Raw genomic sequence first — 13,130 nt, forward strand, 5'->3', positions numbered from 1 at the left:
TGGTCTGCAAAGCTCTTTCTCTGTATTCAATTCAGTCAAAGGGACTTTTGAATAACAGACGCTTTAGGATTCAAATATGTACATTTAACATACAAAATAAATACATTTATTTATTGGAAAATATCTTTTGCCCATTAGTTACATTAATTAAAAGATGTGTTGTACTGTTAAAGGGCACTGTGACCTTTTTATTATGAAAAAATGAATTGACTTTTTCCTGTTTTGTTGTTATTTAATGATGTTGTAAGTGGAATTCAGTATTAGCTGAGACCTTTAGACTTATTATAGGATCTTTGTCGAAACAAATGTAAAATTCTGTACCTGCTGTCCTTCAGTGAACACCATGTTTTCAAGACTCCAGGAAATGGTGGGTGTGGGGTCGCCCGAGGCCTCGCAGGTCAGTGTGACTTGATCCTCAAACTCTAAGGCAGTCTGGTTATTCAAGTAGGTAATCTTGGGCGGCACTACAGACAAAAAAACAAGACATTAAAGGCATTAATACTGATATGCAGAAAATGCCCTCAGAGATGTTTCTGCTTGCTGCAGCACAGTCTCAGCACTTTCTTTTGTATTTTGTAGCATTGTCTTTCTAACAACCTTGTGTTTTGTTCTTAATATCACTTTTTCAGGTGACTCTTCATCACTTTTAGGAAGTTAAAAGTGATAAACTGTGGGGAAGAGGCAGGGTCAGTGGGCATTTTCTCACATGGTGCAGCATATGAAGGAGGACGCTGGAGTTCTCAAAGTGAAACTACACCAAAGCTGTGATATGGGGGTAATTGGTGCAGCAACTGTTGAGAAGATTAGCGTCTCTTTGGACAACAGAACTTTAGCTTTCTTTAGCAGCGTGTTGTTAAATGTTTTGATATGTTTGTGTTCACCACACTTTTGTCCTCTTTTTAGACGGCTGATTTAAGTGGGACTCGAGGAGTTTGTGGATCATAAATCATCTCCACCAAAAAGGGAGAACGTGACCAATTATAACTAGTTCGTACAGGACTGTTAATTGGTGCTGGGTTTTTTCCACACCTGTTAACACTGTTTTACATACAGTACAAAATTCATTAGGGTTAGAATCCGATTCCCCATTAACATGAGCTGTAATAAAAAGCTGCAAATAATGGCCAGTGAACATTTTCCTTTTTAAAGAGAAAGTCAAAGATATCTTTGAACGTCCTCAGGGCTAGCTTAATTAGTTTTCAATAGGACATGGTTTTACTTTAAACTGTGCACTTCACACTGTGTAACTGTGCACACAGCCGAAGAGTTGAGTGTCCTGCGAAATGTCAATTTGTACAAAAAGATAAGGAGCACAGCATTCTTCGCGGCGTCACATGCAAATGCAGGCGCTCTCTTACCAAAAACGTTGAGGCTGACTTCCACGGATTTCTCCCCTGCCTTGTTCTTGGCGATGCAAGTGTATTCTCCTTCATCCAGTTTCGTGACATCCGCGATTACCAATTCAGAACCGTCTTCTTTCATGGTGTACTTATCACCTCGCTCAAGGACAACGTTGTTACTGTAGGAGAGGGTAGAGAGAAAAGGAAGACATGGAGGAGTTCATATCACAGGCATTTGCTAACGTGAAGAGCTTAATACATTCCTCAAGTCTCTGATGATGATCTGTTTGATGTTTTATCTCAGGAGGAGAAAAAAAAGCTCTCCTGTGCTGTAAGATTTTGAGACATTCTGTTGCCACGGCTCTCCTTTACCCAGCTCGCACCTGTATTTTAAAGCTCCAATTGACGCTGTTTTTTTGGTGTGTATCTGAGCCATTACTTTGTTTATGAAGCCCTAAAGTTTGGAAACAAAGAGTTCAGCCAAAGCTGAGAACGCTGGGTTTTATTGTATTCTCGGGCTCTGCAAGTGCTCTGTTAAAAGCCTGGAATTGTGATGTAAGGATCCCTTCTCCTGAACAGCAGATCCTCCTGCTCCAGGCACTAGTCCGGGCACATCTGGTTGCATACATTGAACCGCAGCAGAAGAAGAACGTACTTTGTTGAGGTCTTTCACTTGCGTCTTCTGACTCTGTGTCCGAATCCGGGTCAAAGGCATGGGGAGTCGTGACAAAGCTATTTTTTAATAATGATAATAATGATGATGTTTTGGTAATGAGTAGCAGTGCATCCAGCCTTCCAGAGGGGGAGCTGTGCTTCTGGGAGCTGACCTGGTAATTAGGTCACTTTTTCCGGTACCTGGCCAATCACAAGACAGTCGAGAAAGCTCTCGTTGGCTGGCCAATCGCAGCACAGCCCGTCCAATTTCGGTCGGCTCGTTCGCAGCAACTAGGAGGTTTTTGACCATAAAAACAAGTTAATGTATGTAAGTAGACCTCCATAACTAACATATATGTGCAATAGGACCACTCTATGTGAGCTTCAAAGGCCAGTGCATGTGTTTCACCTTTTGAGAGAACATTCTGTCACCCCCCTGAGCACCAAGAAGGCTTTGTGGAGAAGTAAGTATATGGCCTCTTTTTAGTATTTTAGCAGGAAGACAGTGAATGACAGCCTTGTCAGTGGTGCTAGAAAAGCAGAACAAATAGAGATTTACCCCTTTTGCTTTTTCACCGCTTCTCCCATCTGTCCTCCCAACAACCACACTGTCTCTCTTAACTCTGTCATGATCAGGAGCTGCATTTCTCTCGCTCTCTCGCTCTGCCTCAGCAGCATATACAGGTTTTATTTAATGGACAGTTGTGAGCAGCATTTGAATGTTCAATACTCAGATTCACTCACATTATTTCCTTTCCCCCTGCTTTATTTAAGAATTCATCAGCAGCCGTGCTGCTGGTTGAAACCGGTGAATGATTTATTGGTGTTCTTTGAACAAACTGCTGTATGAGGAGGAAGTTTCAAGTAAAAAAAAAAAAAAAAAACCGAGCAGTGACAAAGAATCGCTGAATTTAGCTGCCGTTCCAGCTCATGGGAAATCAAATAGTGCCGTGAAGCCTCACTGATAATCACCTTGAAAGGTTTTTTATCTTGTATTAGTTTACCTCCAGGTGAGACGAAGATGTTTAACCTTCAGCGCTAGAAAAACATGTTTCTCTCCTCGTCCTGCTCTGCTGGGACAAGGGAGGAAGTGGACTGACACTGACCTCAAACAAACATGTCAGGAACGTGGCGGGATGAACAAATGGCTGAACTTGGACAATGTTGGAATTTGTCAAGTAAATACAGGAAATATGCTGTCAACTGTTTCTATATGGAGCTGCTGTCACTTTCACGTCGTATTTACAGGTTGTAAACGTCTGTTTATAGATTCATATTTTCCACTGAATGCAAGGCATAGTAATTAAATATGATGTTCAAGCGATAAGCAATTCACAAGGACTCTCAAGGTTCAGTGGATTTATCGCTGCATTCCGTTTTAAAGAAAGTCGATTGAACCCTAAACATTGACTCATGTTAATTAAAACTCAAATCATCCATTGCTGTTAACCCTTGGTAATTTGCCGTGGGAATAATACACAACTCCTTATATGGACATCCTGGGGGTGTGCAACTTCTTGAGTCATTTTATATTGCATTTTTAGTAGTGATATGAAGAAGCGATAACAAGTCACAAAATAGAGCGTTGTTCTTCTGTTTTTGATCATAAAGTGAACTTTAAACCGTAACGTGTTTATATAGTTGGTGAAAATTGAAGAAATGTTTCATCAGATTGCAGAGGATATAAGGAATTAAGAAACTTTGGGAACACTTTAGATTAGGGAACACATTCACCATTAACTAGGTGCTTACTAACATGTATACAAGTAGCATACTAGCCCCTAATTAGTAAATATCAAGCACAACCTAACACCTTATGTAGGAACAATATTAATTAATGCCGAAATAGAGGTAGAATAAGGTTATGTAGAATAAGGTGTTAATATGTGCTTAATGATTTCTAAAAAATAACATAGTCATGGAAAAAAGCAGCCAAAATAATGCTCTGTGTTCTAATCTAAGGGTTAATATCAACAACACTAATAAATAAGCTCAATAAACTCATGTTTAACACAAATCTTTGTAACTGAAGCTAATTTTACTTTAATTAAAATCTGTTTTTTTTAACCGTATTGAACAACATGTTTAATCAGTAGGAGCTGGTGCAAGTGGAGCAGATTATACGGAGGTTTACACGTGTACACAAGTGTGAACTCCATAATTACAAAGCAGAAATGATATGCATCAAAGCCTCCTCACTCTCCTTAGAAACATAGGTGCACATGCAAATCTCACCAGTTCTCCCACACAGTTTGCAGACGAGGACACGCAAATTCATATATTTTACAACACAACTCCCTTAAAAATCACTTCTTTTTTAACAAACAGTTTGGCTTTGCGAGGTTGTGAGTAGCAGGCAGTGAGGGAAATGGTTTACATTGTTTTATCTCCGACTTGATCAAAAGATCCAATTTATGAACAGGCACAGATGGTGGGCAGCGCTGGTGGATTAGAGCTAACCCTGAAACATGCAATTTGCACGTAGTTGGCGACAAGGAGGCGTTGGAAAGTGAAAGGCCTGGTTGAGCACAGCTTGATTTGCACATATTCTAATGAATGCAATGAAAAAAAATCAGCCAGCCAGTGTTTCTAAGTTTAATACGACAGCGTTCGGTGATTTCTCGCTGTTGAAAAAGCCACAGCGGAGAGTTTATACAACACCGAAATGAATTCAAAGCTTTGTGTGCCTTTCAATTAATATGCAGGAAGTACCTTTGTGTGCGTTTCTTTTGAGCTGACATGCTGTCAAGTGATAATAAGGGCACACAAAAACGAAACTCAGAACAAGCTCTTTAACAGGATAAAAATCAACAAATGGTTCTTTTGTCAATGAACCAATTTCCTACATTATTATTATTGTGCAAACACTCATACGTCGGTGTCTGTACTGCATGTTTTATCTCATTGTGCATTAAATTTACAAGTGTAGTGATATAGTGATGTCATTAATACCCTATCGTTGGTAGTAACAACCCAACAATGCTCCCAGAGAACTGTGCACCTGATTGAAACGGTATCTTCTTGTAATTCAAGATGTTCGTGAAGGTTCTCAGTCATCCAGGTCATGATCGTCTTCAGTAGTCGGCTGTGGGCGACCGGACTAGTTTCAACTCAACTCAAAGCAAGTCCGGTCACCCACAGCGACAACCACTGAGGAAGATTCAATCTTCAAGGTCAGAAATCCAGGTTGAATGTGAGAGGAATCGTGAAAATCAACGACAGATTTTGCAAATGAATGGCTGCAGTGGATGACATACTGTGCCCAGGTGACGGAGGGTTCAGGGAAGCCGTCCGCGTCGCAAGCTAGCAAAGCAAAGCTATTGATGTCAGCCGTGGCGTTGACCTCTGACTGCCTGGCACGGATGGTGGGGAGCACTGAAACAGAGAAGAGAGACGACAAGACAAGACTGACATTATATTATGTTTACAAAGGCACCGCGATGCAGCTTTAAAAAGTCAGAATTCTGAGAATAAAGTCAGAACTCATGTATTTTTTTTCCTGTGGCCCTTATCCTCTTCCGTAGTTTATAAACATTTTCAGAGAAACATTTTTTTACATAGTCAATAACATGTTTATTGTTTTATAATTTACTTTACTAGAGCATTGTTAGGTACTTTATCATTAAGTAATTATGTTGGTTCTTTGTGAGTTTTCGGCAAAGACGACACAACTTTAATCTTATGTTTTACTTAGTTTGAGAATGAAAGTCTCTGCATTATTAAAAAAACAAAAAACAAAACAAAAACTGCAAGTTTCAATAAATAAATAAATAAATTAAACCAAACTCACTTCTGCTGTTAAAAATGAGAATAAAGGTGCACAAACCACATTCAAGGCTTCAAAAACTACCCTTAAAAGTATAAAGATAATCACTGCAGTCCGCTGCCACGTTGAGCAACAGCTCATTATTTAACAACCGGACACAACAGAGAGCAAAAAGGTGACAGTAATGAAGTGCTTACCATTAACGACGACCTTGATCATCCTGAAGTCGATTTCTCCCCTGGCCATGACACGAGCCTCACAGGTGTACGTGCCCTCATCTGTCTTCTTGATGCCGCGGATCTGCAGGTGGCCGTTATCCATGATCCTGTAGCGCACTGGAACAGAAACGGCAAAAAAGGAGATAGATAACTTCACACCGAGAGGATGGTGTTCAAGATTAAGATTTTAATGGTGAAAGGAAAGAATATCAAGTAGCCTGTGTAGTTTATTTCCCTTTTTTTGTATGTTTTGGGATTAGATTTTTCACATTTTTGAAGATGTTCAGTTTTTTATTGACAAAAATGTCCTTTTTTTGTGTTTTTATGTGTGTAATAGGTGATGTTGAAGATGGACGAGAAGAGCAAGACCAAAGAGAAGAGGACAAGATGGAGGCAGATAATCCACTGTGCCAAAAGAAGTAGAAAGGTGTTTTTCTCGGTATCACATGGAGTGGTAAAAGGCTTGAATTTTACTTATTATAAAATCAAATGAACAATTGTTATCACAGCTTTCTCCTTCATTTCCTTCTGTGTCTTTTTTTCTGCAGGTTTGTGGTTTCCTGTGCTAGTTTTATGAATAGCAGCCACAGAGTTCAAATCTGATTTAAATCTGATTAATTACAGTTCAGAAAGGTCTTGCATCTCGATGCGACTGCCTTCCAACACAGCATGCCTTTTTGCATGCGTTACACGTCACATTTGTGGGATTAGTAAAGTATTGAAGAGGGAGGGAGATATCGAGAAGAAAAACATATGAGGCGTATCTTTATTGCAGCAAATTTTGTGAGTGAAATTTAGCCTCTAGAGGGCGGCAGTCTCCTCCATCGATGTTTGATTTGGTCCTGCTTCCACAGTCGCTGATGTCAACCCTCAGTGCATGCGTACAGGCAAAAAAAAGCCAGATGTACTGCGATATGACCACTCTCATTCACGCCGCACGGCCATGTATCGAATAAACACCTCTGCAACTGAAGTGACACAGAATGCATACAAAAATCTGAATTAGCCATCAGATTTCTGCGTCCTCACAGTCCTGAGTCACCTTCAGCCCACTAATCTGAAATGTAGCCCTGTATGGAAAATCTGTTTGAGCGTTTAATCAATATCCTTGATATCCAACTTAAGGTCCATGTACTAGTCAGCTTTTTGTCATCACTAGTAAGACAATTTGGCATACTAGTAGAACTACAAGGGCGCACTAGTTGAATGACTGTGTCTTACTAGTAACATTTTTTTCCACTAGTCGTGCCACTTTTGGCCAACAAGTGCACAATCAAACCTTACTAGTGAACTACTGTGCTGCACTAGTAACACTACTAGACCCTACTAGTATATATATGCCATGCACTAGTAGCCTCCTGGACCCTACGAGTAGCGCCAAAATCCCTACTAGTAGCACTAGTAACTGCCCACTAGTCGTACTAGTAAATAAATGTCCACTAGTAGCACTAGTAAGATGTTTTTGACCTTACTGGTAGTACTAGTGAGGCTCTACTAGTAATACTAGTGAACATTTGGACCCTTATTAGTAGACATTTTGGCGCTACTAGTAGGGTCCAGGAGGCTACTAGTGCATGGCAAATGCCTATGAGTAGGGCCTAGTACTGTTACTAGAGCAGCACAGTTTAGTAGCAGTAGTAAGGCTCCAAATGTTCACTAGTGCTACTAGTGGACATTTTGGTTCTTACTAGTACTACGAGTGGGCATTCTTGGTGTTACCAGTAGAACTAGTAAGGTATGTTTTACCTACTAGTCGGGTCCAGGAGGCTACTAGTGAATGACACATGCATACGAGTAGGGCCTAGTAGTGTTACTAGTGCAGCACAGTAGTTTACTAATAAAGTTTGATTGCGCACTAGTAGGCCAAAAGTGGCAAAAGTAGTGTCCGACATCAAGAATATTGGATTAATGTTCAAACAGCTTGCCATAGCCCTGATCTCAGCTCAGAGACACACCAGTGTCACATCCCCTCATTATCACCTGAGCTACACTGCTTTGGCTGATCTCTTATTTTTATTTTTTTTTACCTTTTGGCTCAAACGGACGTTACAGTCCTGTCCTTTCATCTCACCTCTTTGTAATCTTGTTTGCCAGACCAGCCCAACCACATCACTTGCTTCACATCGCTTCCTATCTCCCTCCACCGCTCAACTCAACTCACCTCAATCAGTAATAATAAAACAGCTTAAACCTACAGGACGTATTGTCCGCAGTGTCCTGTTTTTGAAGTCAATACTTAAATACTCAGACAGGACACTGGAGCCAGATTTAAAAAAAACAAAACAATTATTCCTGGTAATGAGGCTTGTGGTTAGAGGAACACAGAAAGCCCTCATGCCCACACCAGACACATTTTTTGCTGTGTTTTACATCATCATAGTGCCTGACAAACAGTTGCGCCGCTAATTAAACCAGCAATGAATGCACAAATTGAACTGAAAAGAAGTTTCAGCATTTATTCAAAACCAGGGGCCTGACCACGTTTTTGAAAAAGCCTTAAGAAAAAATAACTAAGCCATGTGTTGTTGTTTGTTCGGTGCAAGTATGACGTTGAATATAGAAGCTAATTAGGATTTTGTGTGTTAAGCATAACTTTCACAGGCCAGCCTTTGGGAATAAGGGCTTCTCAGCTGGAGTCCAATTTTGCCACTCGGAATTTCCACACTACTGAGTGTGTATGAGATGGCAATTTATCTGTCTGCTTAACAAAAGAATCCCACTGTGTAAATAAATGTATGAAATAAGGCATGTGTCACTTGAGGCAAATAATTACATACTGAGGGGCTGAAAGGATGTGGGCTTGGAATAATGAGTATTTTATCCGTGTCACTTCACTGCACAGATAACTTCACCAAAAACAACTTTTTTAACTATCTGTATAACTTAGTTTCGAGCTCATGTGATTTCCCGTTTCCATGGAAGAGGATTAGGGCCACACAGGAAAAAAAATTTGACTTAAAAACTCAGAATTCTGAGTTTAAAGTCAGTAGTCTAAAAATATAAGTCAGAATTCTGAGAATAAACTGAGTTTAACACAAAATTAAGGAGGTAATTTCCACTAAAGTTTCCACATTGTATAGTTACATAAACACACGCCCTTTTTAATAGTCTAATTTGTGTGGACAGGCACATAAAAGTAACCTACATTACTAGCATATTCAGGTGGAAGCTGGATACATAACATAACATAACTAACATATCTCCACACCCTGATGTCAAAAACCATATTTGATTTAAAACGCTGAGCTGAGCTGAGTGTTATAAAGACATTGAAATATGCCACATTGACAAATTTAACTTTCAGCTTATGGTGAGGTCAAACTGTTGCACTGAGAGACAAAAAAATTACATAAGGAGGTTTTTTCACTTTTCAGCGTGGGTAACATTTAGTGGTTGCTCCAGTGAAAAACACATTCCTTGACCAGAGTCCAGGAATAAAGGCTGGCTTAGCATAACCCTGTGGTGACTCCCAGCTCTCCGGCGGTCAGTACGGGAGGGGTTACTGTAAGGTTAAACCAGGACCAGTCCAAGTGTGAAACAAAACTCCCATCTCTCGCCTCATTTCCACCGCAGCTCAGTTTCAGTTGAAGGCAGAGCTAGATCAGTCTTTTTTGCTCCAAAAATAAAATCAAATACTGGAGCTTCTGGGCTGCCCAGAGCTGCCAGATTAATTATTTATAAAAAAACTGTGCATGAATACACTTTACAACACTGTTTATGTCCCCCCTCATCTTATTGGCAGAAGTGGAACATGCAGAGTATTTTCTAATTGGGGACCGCAGCTGTAGTTGGCTCACTTTCACGGTTTCATACACAAAACTAAACAAATTGTTCCACCGCCGCGGCACAATTCTCTTCTTCATAGTTTGTCTTTTTTTACGGCAGAGCTAAATACCTTAAGTTCTGCGTCACACTTAAGCGCAGTAATTGCTCGGAACATGTGAAGAAAAGGATTATAATGCACAGGTTTCTTGGGTATTTGGCTTGCTTTTGTTTTAGTGTTTACTGCGTTTAGAGTCTCACTGAGAGAGGAACTCACCATTTCTTTTCTTTCCCTTTCAAGCCAAAACAAAAGTATTGGGACACTCACAGCAACTTTTAGTAGCACATTTAAAATCTAATGTCTCAGTGTGTAAGAATTGGTAAAACATCTAATGGTGAGAATGCAGTTAGCAACTCCTTTTCAAGTGAAACACGGAGGAGAGCATGCACTACTTCTTTGTTTGTTTGTGCAATATGTTCAAACATGCAGAAACAAGGCTGCCTCAGTAAAGCAAGTACCTAAACTCAACTAAATAGCCTTATTTTTTTAAAATACGTCTAAAGCCACAGCTGAACCCAGCGAGTTAACTTTTCTTCCTCTTTCCCTTCTCCACTGTTGCCATTCAGTATCTGGATTTTTTGCTGCTCTCTGTGTCTCTTGTTTCTCTCCTTTGAAGAACTTAACTGTTCACCTTCATGAATCATAGATGAGGTCTAAAACCCTGCACCTTGCTGACGGTGCATGGGTTTGCTCAAAGACGGTGTGGAACAGTACGGCAAATTGATCAGGAATCATGGATTGAGAGGGAGGTGAGGCGTCTGCTCAGGATACGATGGCATGGCGAGGTGAAGGTGAGGTTATCCCTTTTTAAATACTCACCATCTTTGGCAGACTGGATCTTGACGCTTTTATGTTTCCAGATGATGTTTGGCGGAGGCGAGCTGACGGCGTCGCAGACGATGTCGGCGTCATCGCCCTCGTTGAACTCCTGTGGGCTCGGCGCGCTCTGGAAAGTGATCTTTTCTGTAACGACATGCGACACACACACATAATTCCACACGTATCTTTATGTGTATTATGTGTCACATTCGTTTGACGTCTCACGGTTGATTAACACCGTAACGAGGCACCATATGGACGAGCTTCTGCTTTGTTAATAAAAGTATTTGAAGGTTTCACTTGTATGTAATCACAGATGGCGTGGGGAGGCACAGTGCAGGTAAGCTAAAGACAGTCCAGAGTCTGTTATTTCACAACATGACAGATTAAATATCACACAAACAAAAACACTTGCATAGACGATAAGTGGTTAGATAATTTAGTTTTGTTCCATCTAATGTAGCCTGTGCATGTTCAGTATATGCAACTGTTGAGCTTTATGCTTTGTTTTGTAAGCCAACAATTCTGTAATCACCTCATTTAAAGCCAAATTCAAAAATATTTCTTTTTTTTTTATGAAGTGATAAAGTCAAAAGCATTCAAGTGAACCACCTGAAATATAACGAATGGGAAAAGAAAAGTCAGTGAACCTGCAGGGAGAAACTGTTACTGTATGAATTATCTGTCAAAACTGTTTAATAGAATAAAAGATATGGTGTCATGGAGGCAGTGTGAGATTTGCAGGAAGTGCTATATTCTTGTGCAGACCAGATGCAAATATTATCTTTAAAATACATGATACATGCAGCTGAAACAGAACTTGGAAATGACACAAAGTATGCCTTTATTTCAACACAGCATTCTCTGTAATGTGTCATTATTTCAACACAGCATTCTCTGTAATGTGACATTATTTTAACACAGCATTCTCTGTAATGTGTCATTTTTCTCTGAAAAAAGTAGCTACTGTAGAAGGGATGAATAATTCTATGACCACAGTTTAAGGCTTAAACTCCACAGGCACAACTGTAATAAAATAAATTAAATTACACTATATTTGCACAAGTATTTGTTTCACAAAAAAAAGGGGAAAGTAACCTCAAGGAAGAGGTTTGGACCTAAATATCCAATTCCTCTTCTTCTGATGTGAGAACTACTTCCATTAAGGCTCAAAGTATTTGTGTGAGCTGGATTTACTTTGGGTGACATTTTTGCTCGCCGAGTCTTTGTGTCCAGAAAAAAATAAAATAAAACAACATTGGAGCCAAAACCTTTGGAACACACAATTACTTGTCAATCTGGATTTCAAACACTAACCCTATGAAACATTTGAAAACGATTCATTAATACATATTGTGTCACACTTACGAAATATCTTGACTTGGACGGTGGCCTCCGCCTCCTTGTCCCCGTTTTTTGCCACGCACTTGTAGATACCGGCGTTGTCCACGGTGGCGTGGTAAATGGTGAGGGTGGACATGCTCTCATCGCTGCGGCTCACGAATATGTCCTGCCTGTTGGGAAGGATCTTCTCGCCACTGGGGGCGTACCAGTCAATGTCTTTGGCGTCGCCCACCACTGTGGATCAGAATGGAAAGAAAAGGGAAACAAATGATGTTTTATACTTCTGCTTTGTGAGATTTTAGTTGTTTTTTTTATTATTATTCTGATTCCTCATGAGTTCTTGCAACAACTTACATGCTGTTTGCATCATTCCAGATCAATGCATTTCATTCCCATTACTTGTGTGAGTAAATACAAACCAGATTCAAAGTGAAAGATGAAACCTGGCTGGTTATTATTGCTTCTTCAAATCTAAATAAATACATACATTTCTCATATCTTCACTCTGCAAATCAATAACTCTTGTTGTGATGTCTTTTTCAAGATCAGGCCAAACTATGCAAACTGATAATCCATTGGTTGATAATCCAGTGGCTAAGCAGGACATTGAAAAAGAAAAGAAAAAACTTTTTCCACATCATTCATTTATTTTTAAAGACTAGTGCATGCTGAGACACTTTTTTGTTTTTTTATTTCTTCACACACACAATGCATTTTGACATTCTTTTCATTCTTGTTGGAGACATGGCTGTGTTCCTTTGAAGACACACTGAGTACCATTTTTAAAGCAAATGTGTCAAGGCTCATTTGCGAGGCTTGACGCACAATGTTCTTTAATGGGTTCAACCTCACAGCAGCCAGTGCATCAGCAGCAGCAGGTAACGAGATGGAATTCATTCAAAACTTTCACAATAAACCTTTGTAAAGGGTCGGTTTGCCCAGAATAAAGGAGGTGTATTCAGTACATCCTTGAAATTACTGTTAATGGCGTGTGATTGGTTTGACACAACTTGACGATTAAATATTTTTGCTTCAACTCCGTAACTTCTGGTGATGAATAACACTTAGCTTGCTATTTGCAAGGCTGAATACATTCATTCATTATTTTTCCCTCAACCGGTAAAATGTATTTCAAAGCTCACCAGAAAGGCTACATTTTTCACTTA

At 39.8% G+C, this 13,130-nt stretch overlaps 1 protein-coding gene across 1 annotated transcript in view; it reads right to left on the minus strand.

Annotated features, from left to right (window-relative positions):
- Positions 1–13,130, minus strand: part of ncam1a (neural cell adhesion molecule 1a) — a gene marked incomplete at both ends in the record, with an annotated part of 231,176 nt that overhangs the window by 63,829 nt on the left and 154,217 nt on the right. The window contains 6 exons of the mRNA XM_083890080.1: positions 322–464; positions 1,359–1,519; positions 5,252–5,369; positions 5,958–6,095; positions 10,621–10,764; positions 11,989–12,198. Of these exons, the coding sequence (XP_083746206.1) occupies positions 322–464; positions 1,359–1,519; positions 5,252–5,369; positions 5,958–6,095; positions 10,621–10,764; positions 11,989–12,198 (914 nt within the window). The remainder of the gene's footprint in view (positions 1–321; positions 465–1,358; positions 1,520–5,251; positions 5,370–5,957; positions 6,096–10,620; positions 10,765–11,988; positions 12,199–13,130) is intronic.

This window comes from Microchirus variegatus, assembly GCF_963457635.1.
Source record: "Microchirus variegatus genome assembly, chromosome: 5".
Lineage (NCBI taxonomy): Eukaryota > Metazoa > Chordata > Actinopteri > Pleuronectiformes > Soleidae > Microchirus > Microchirus variegatus.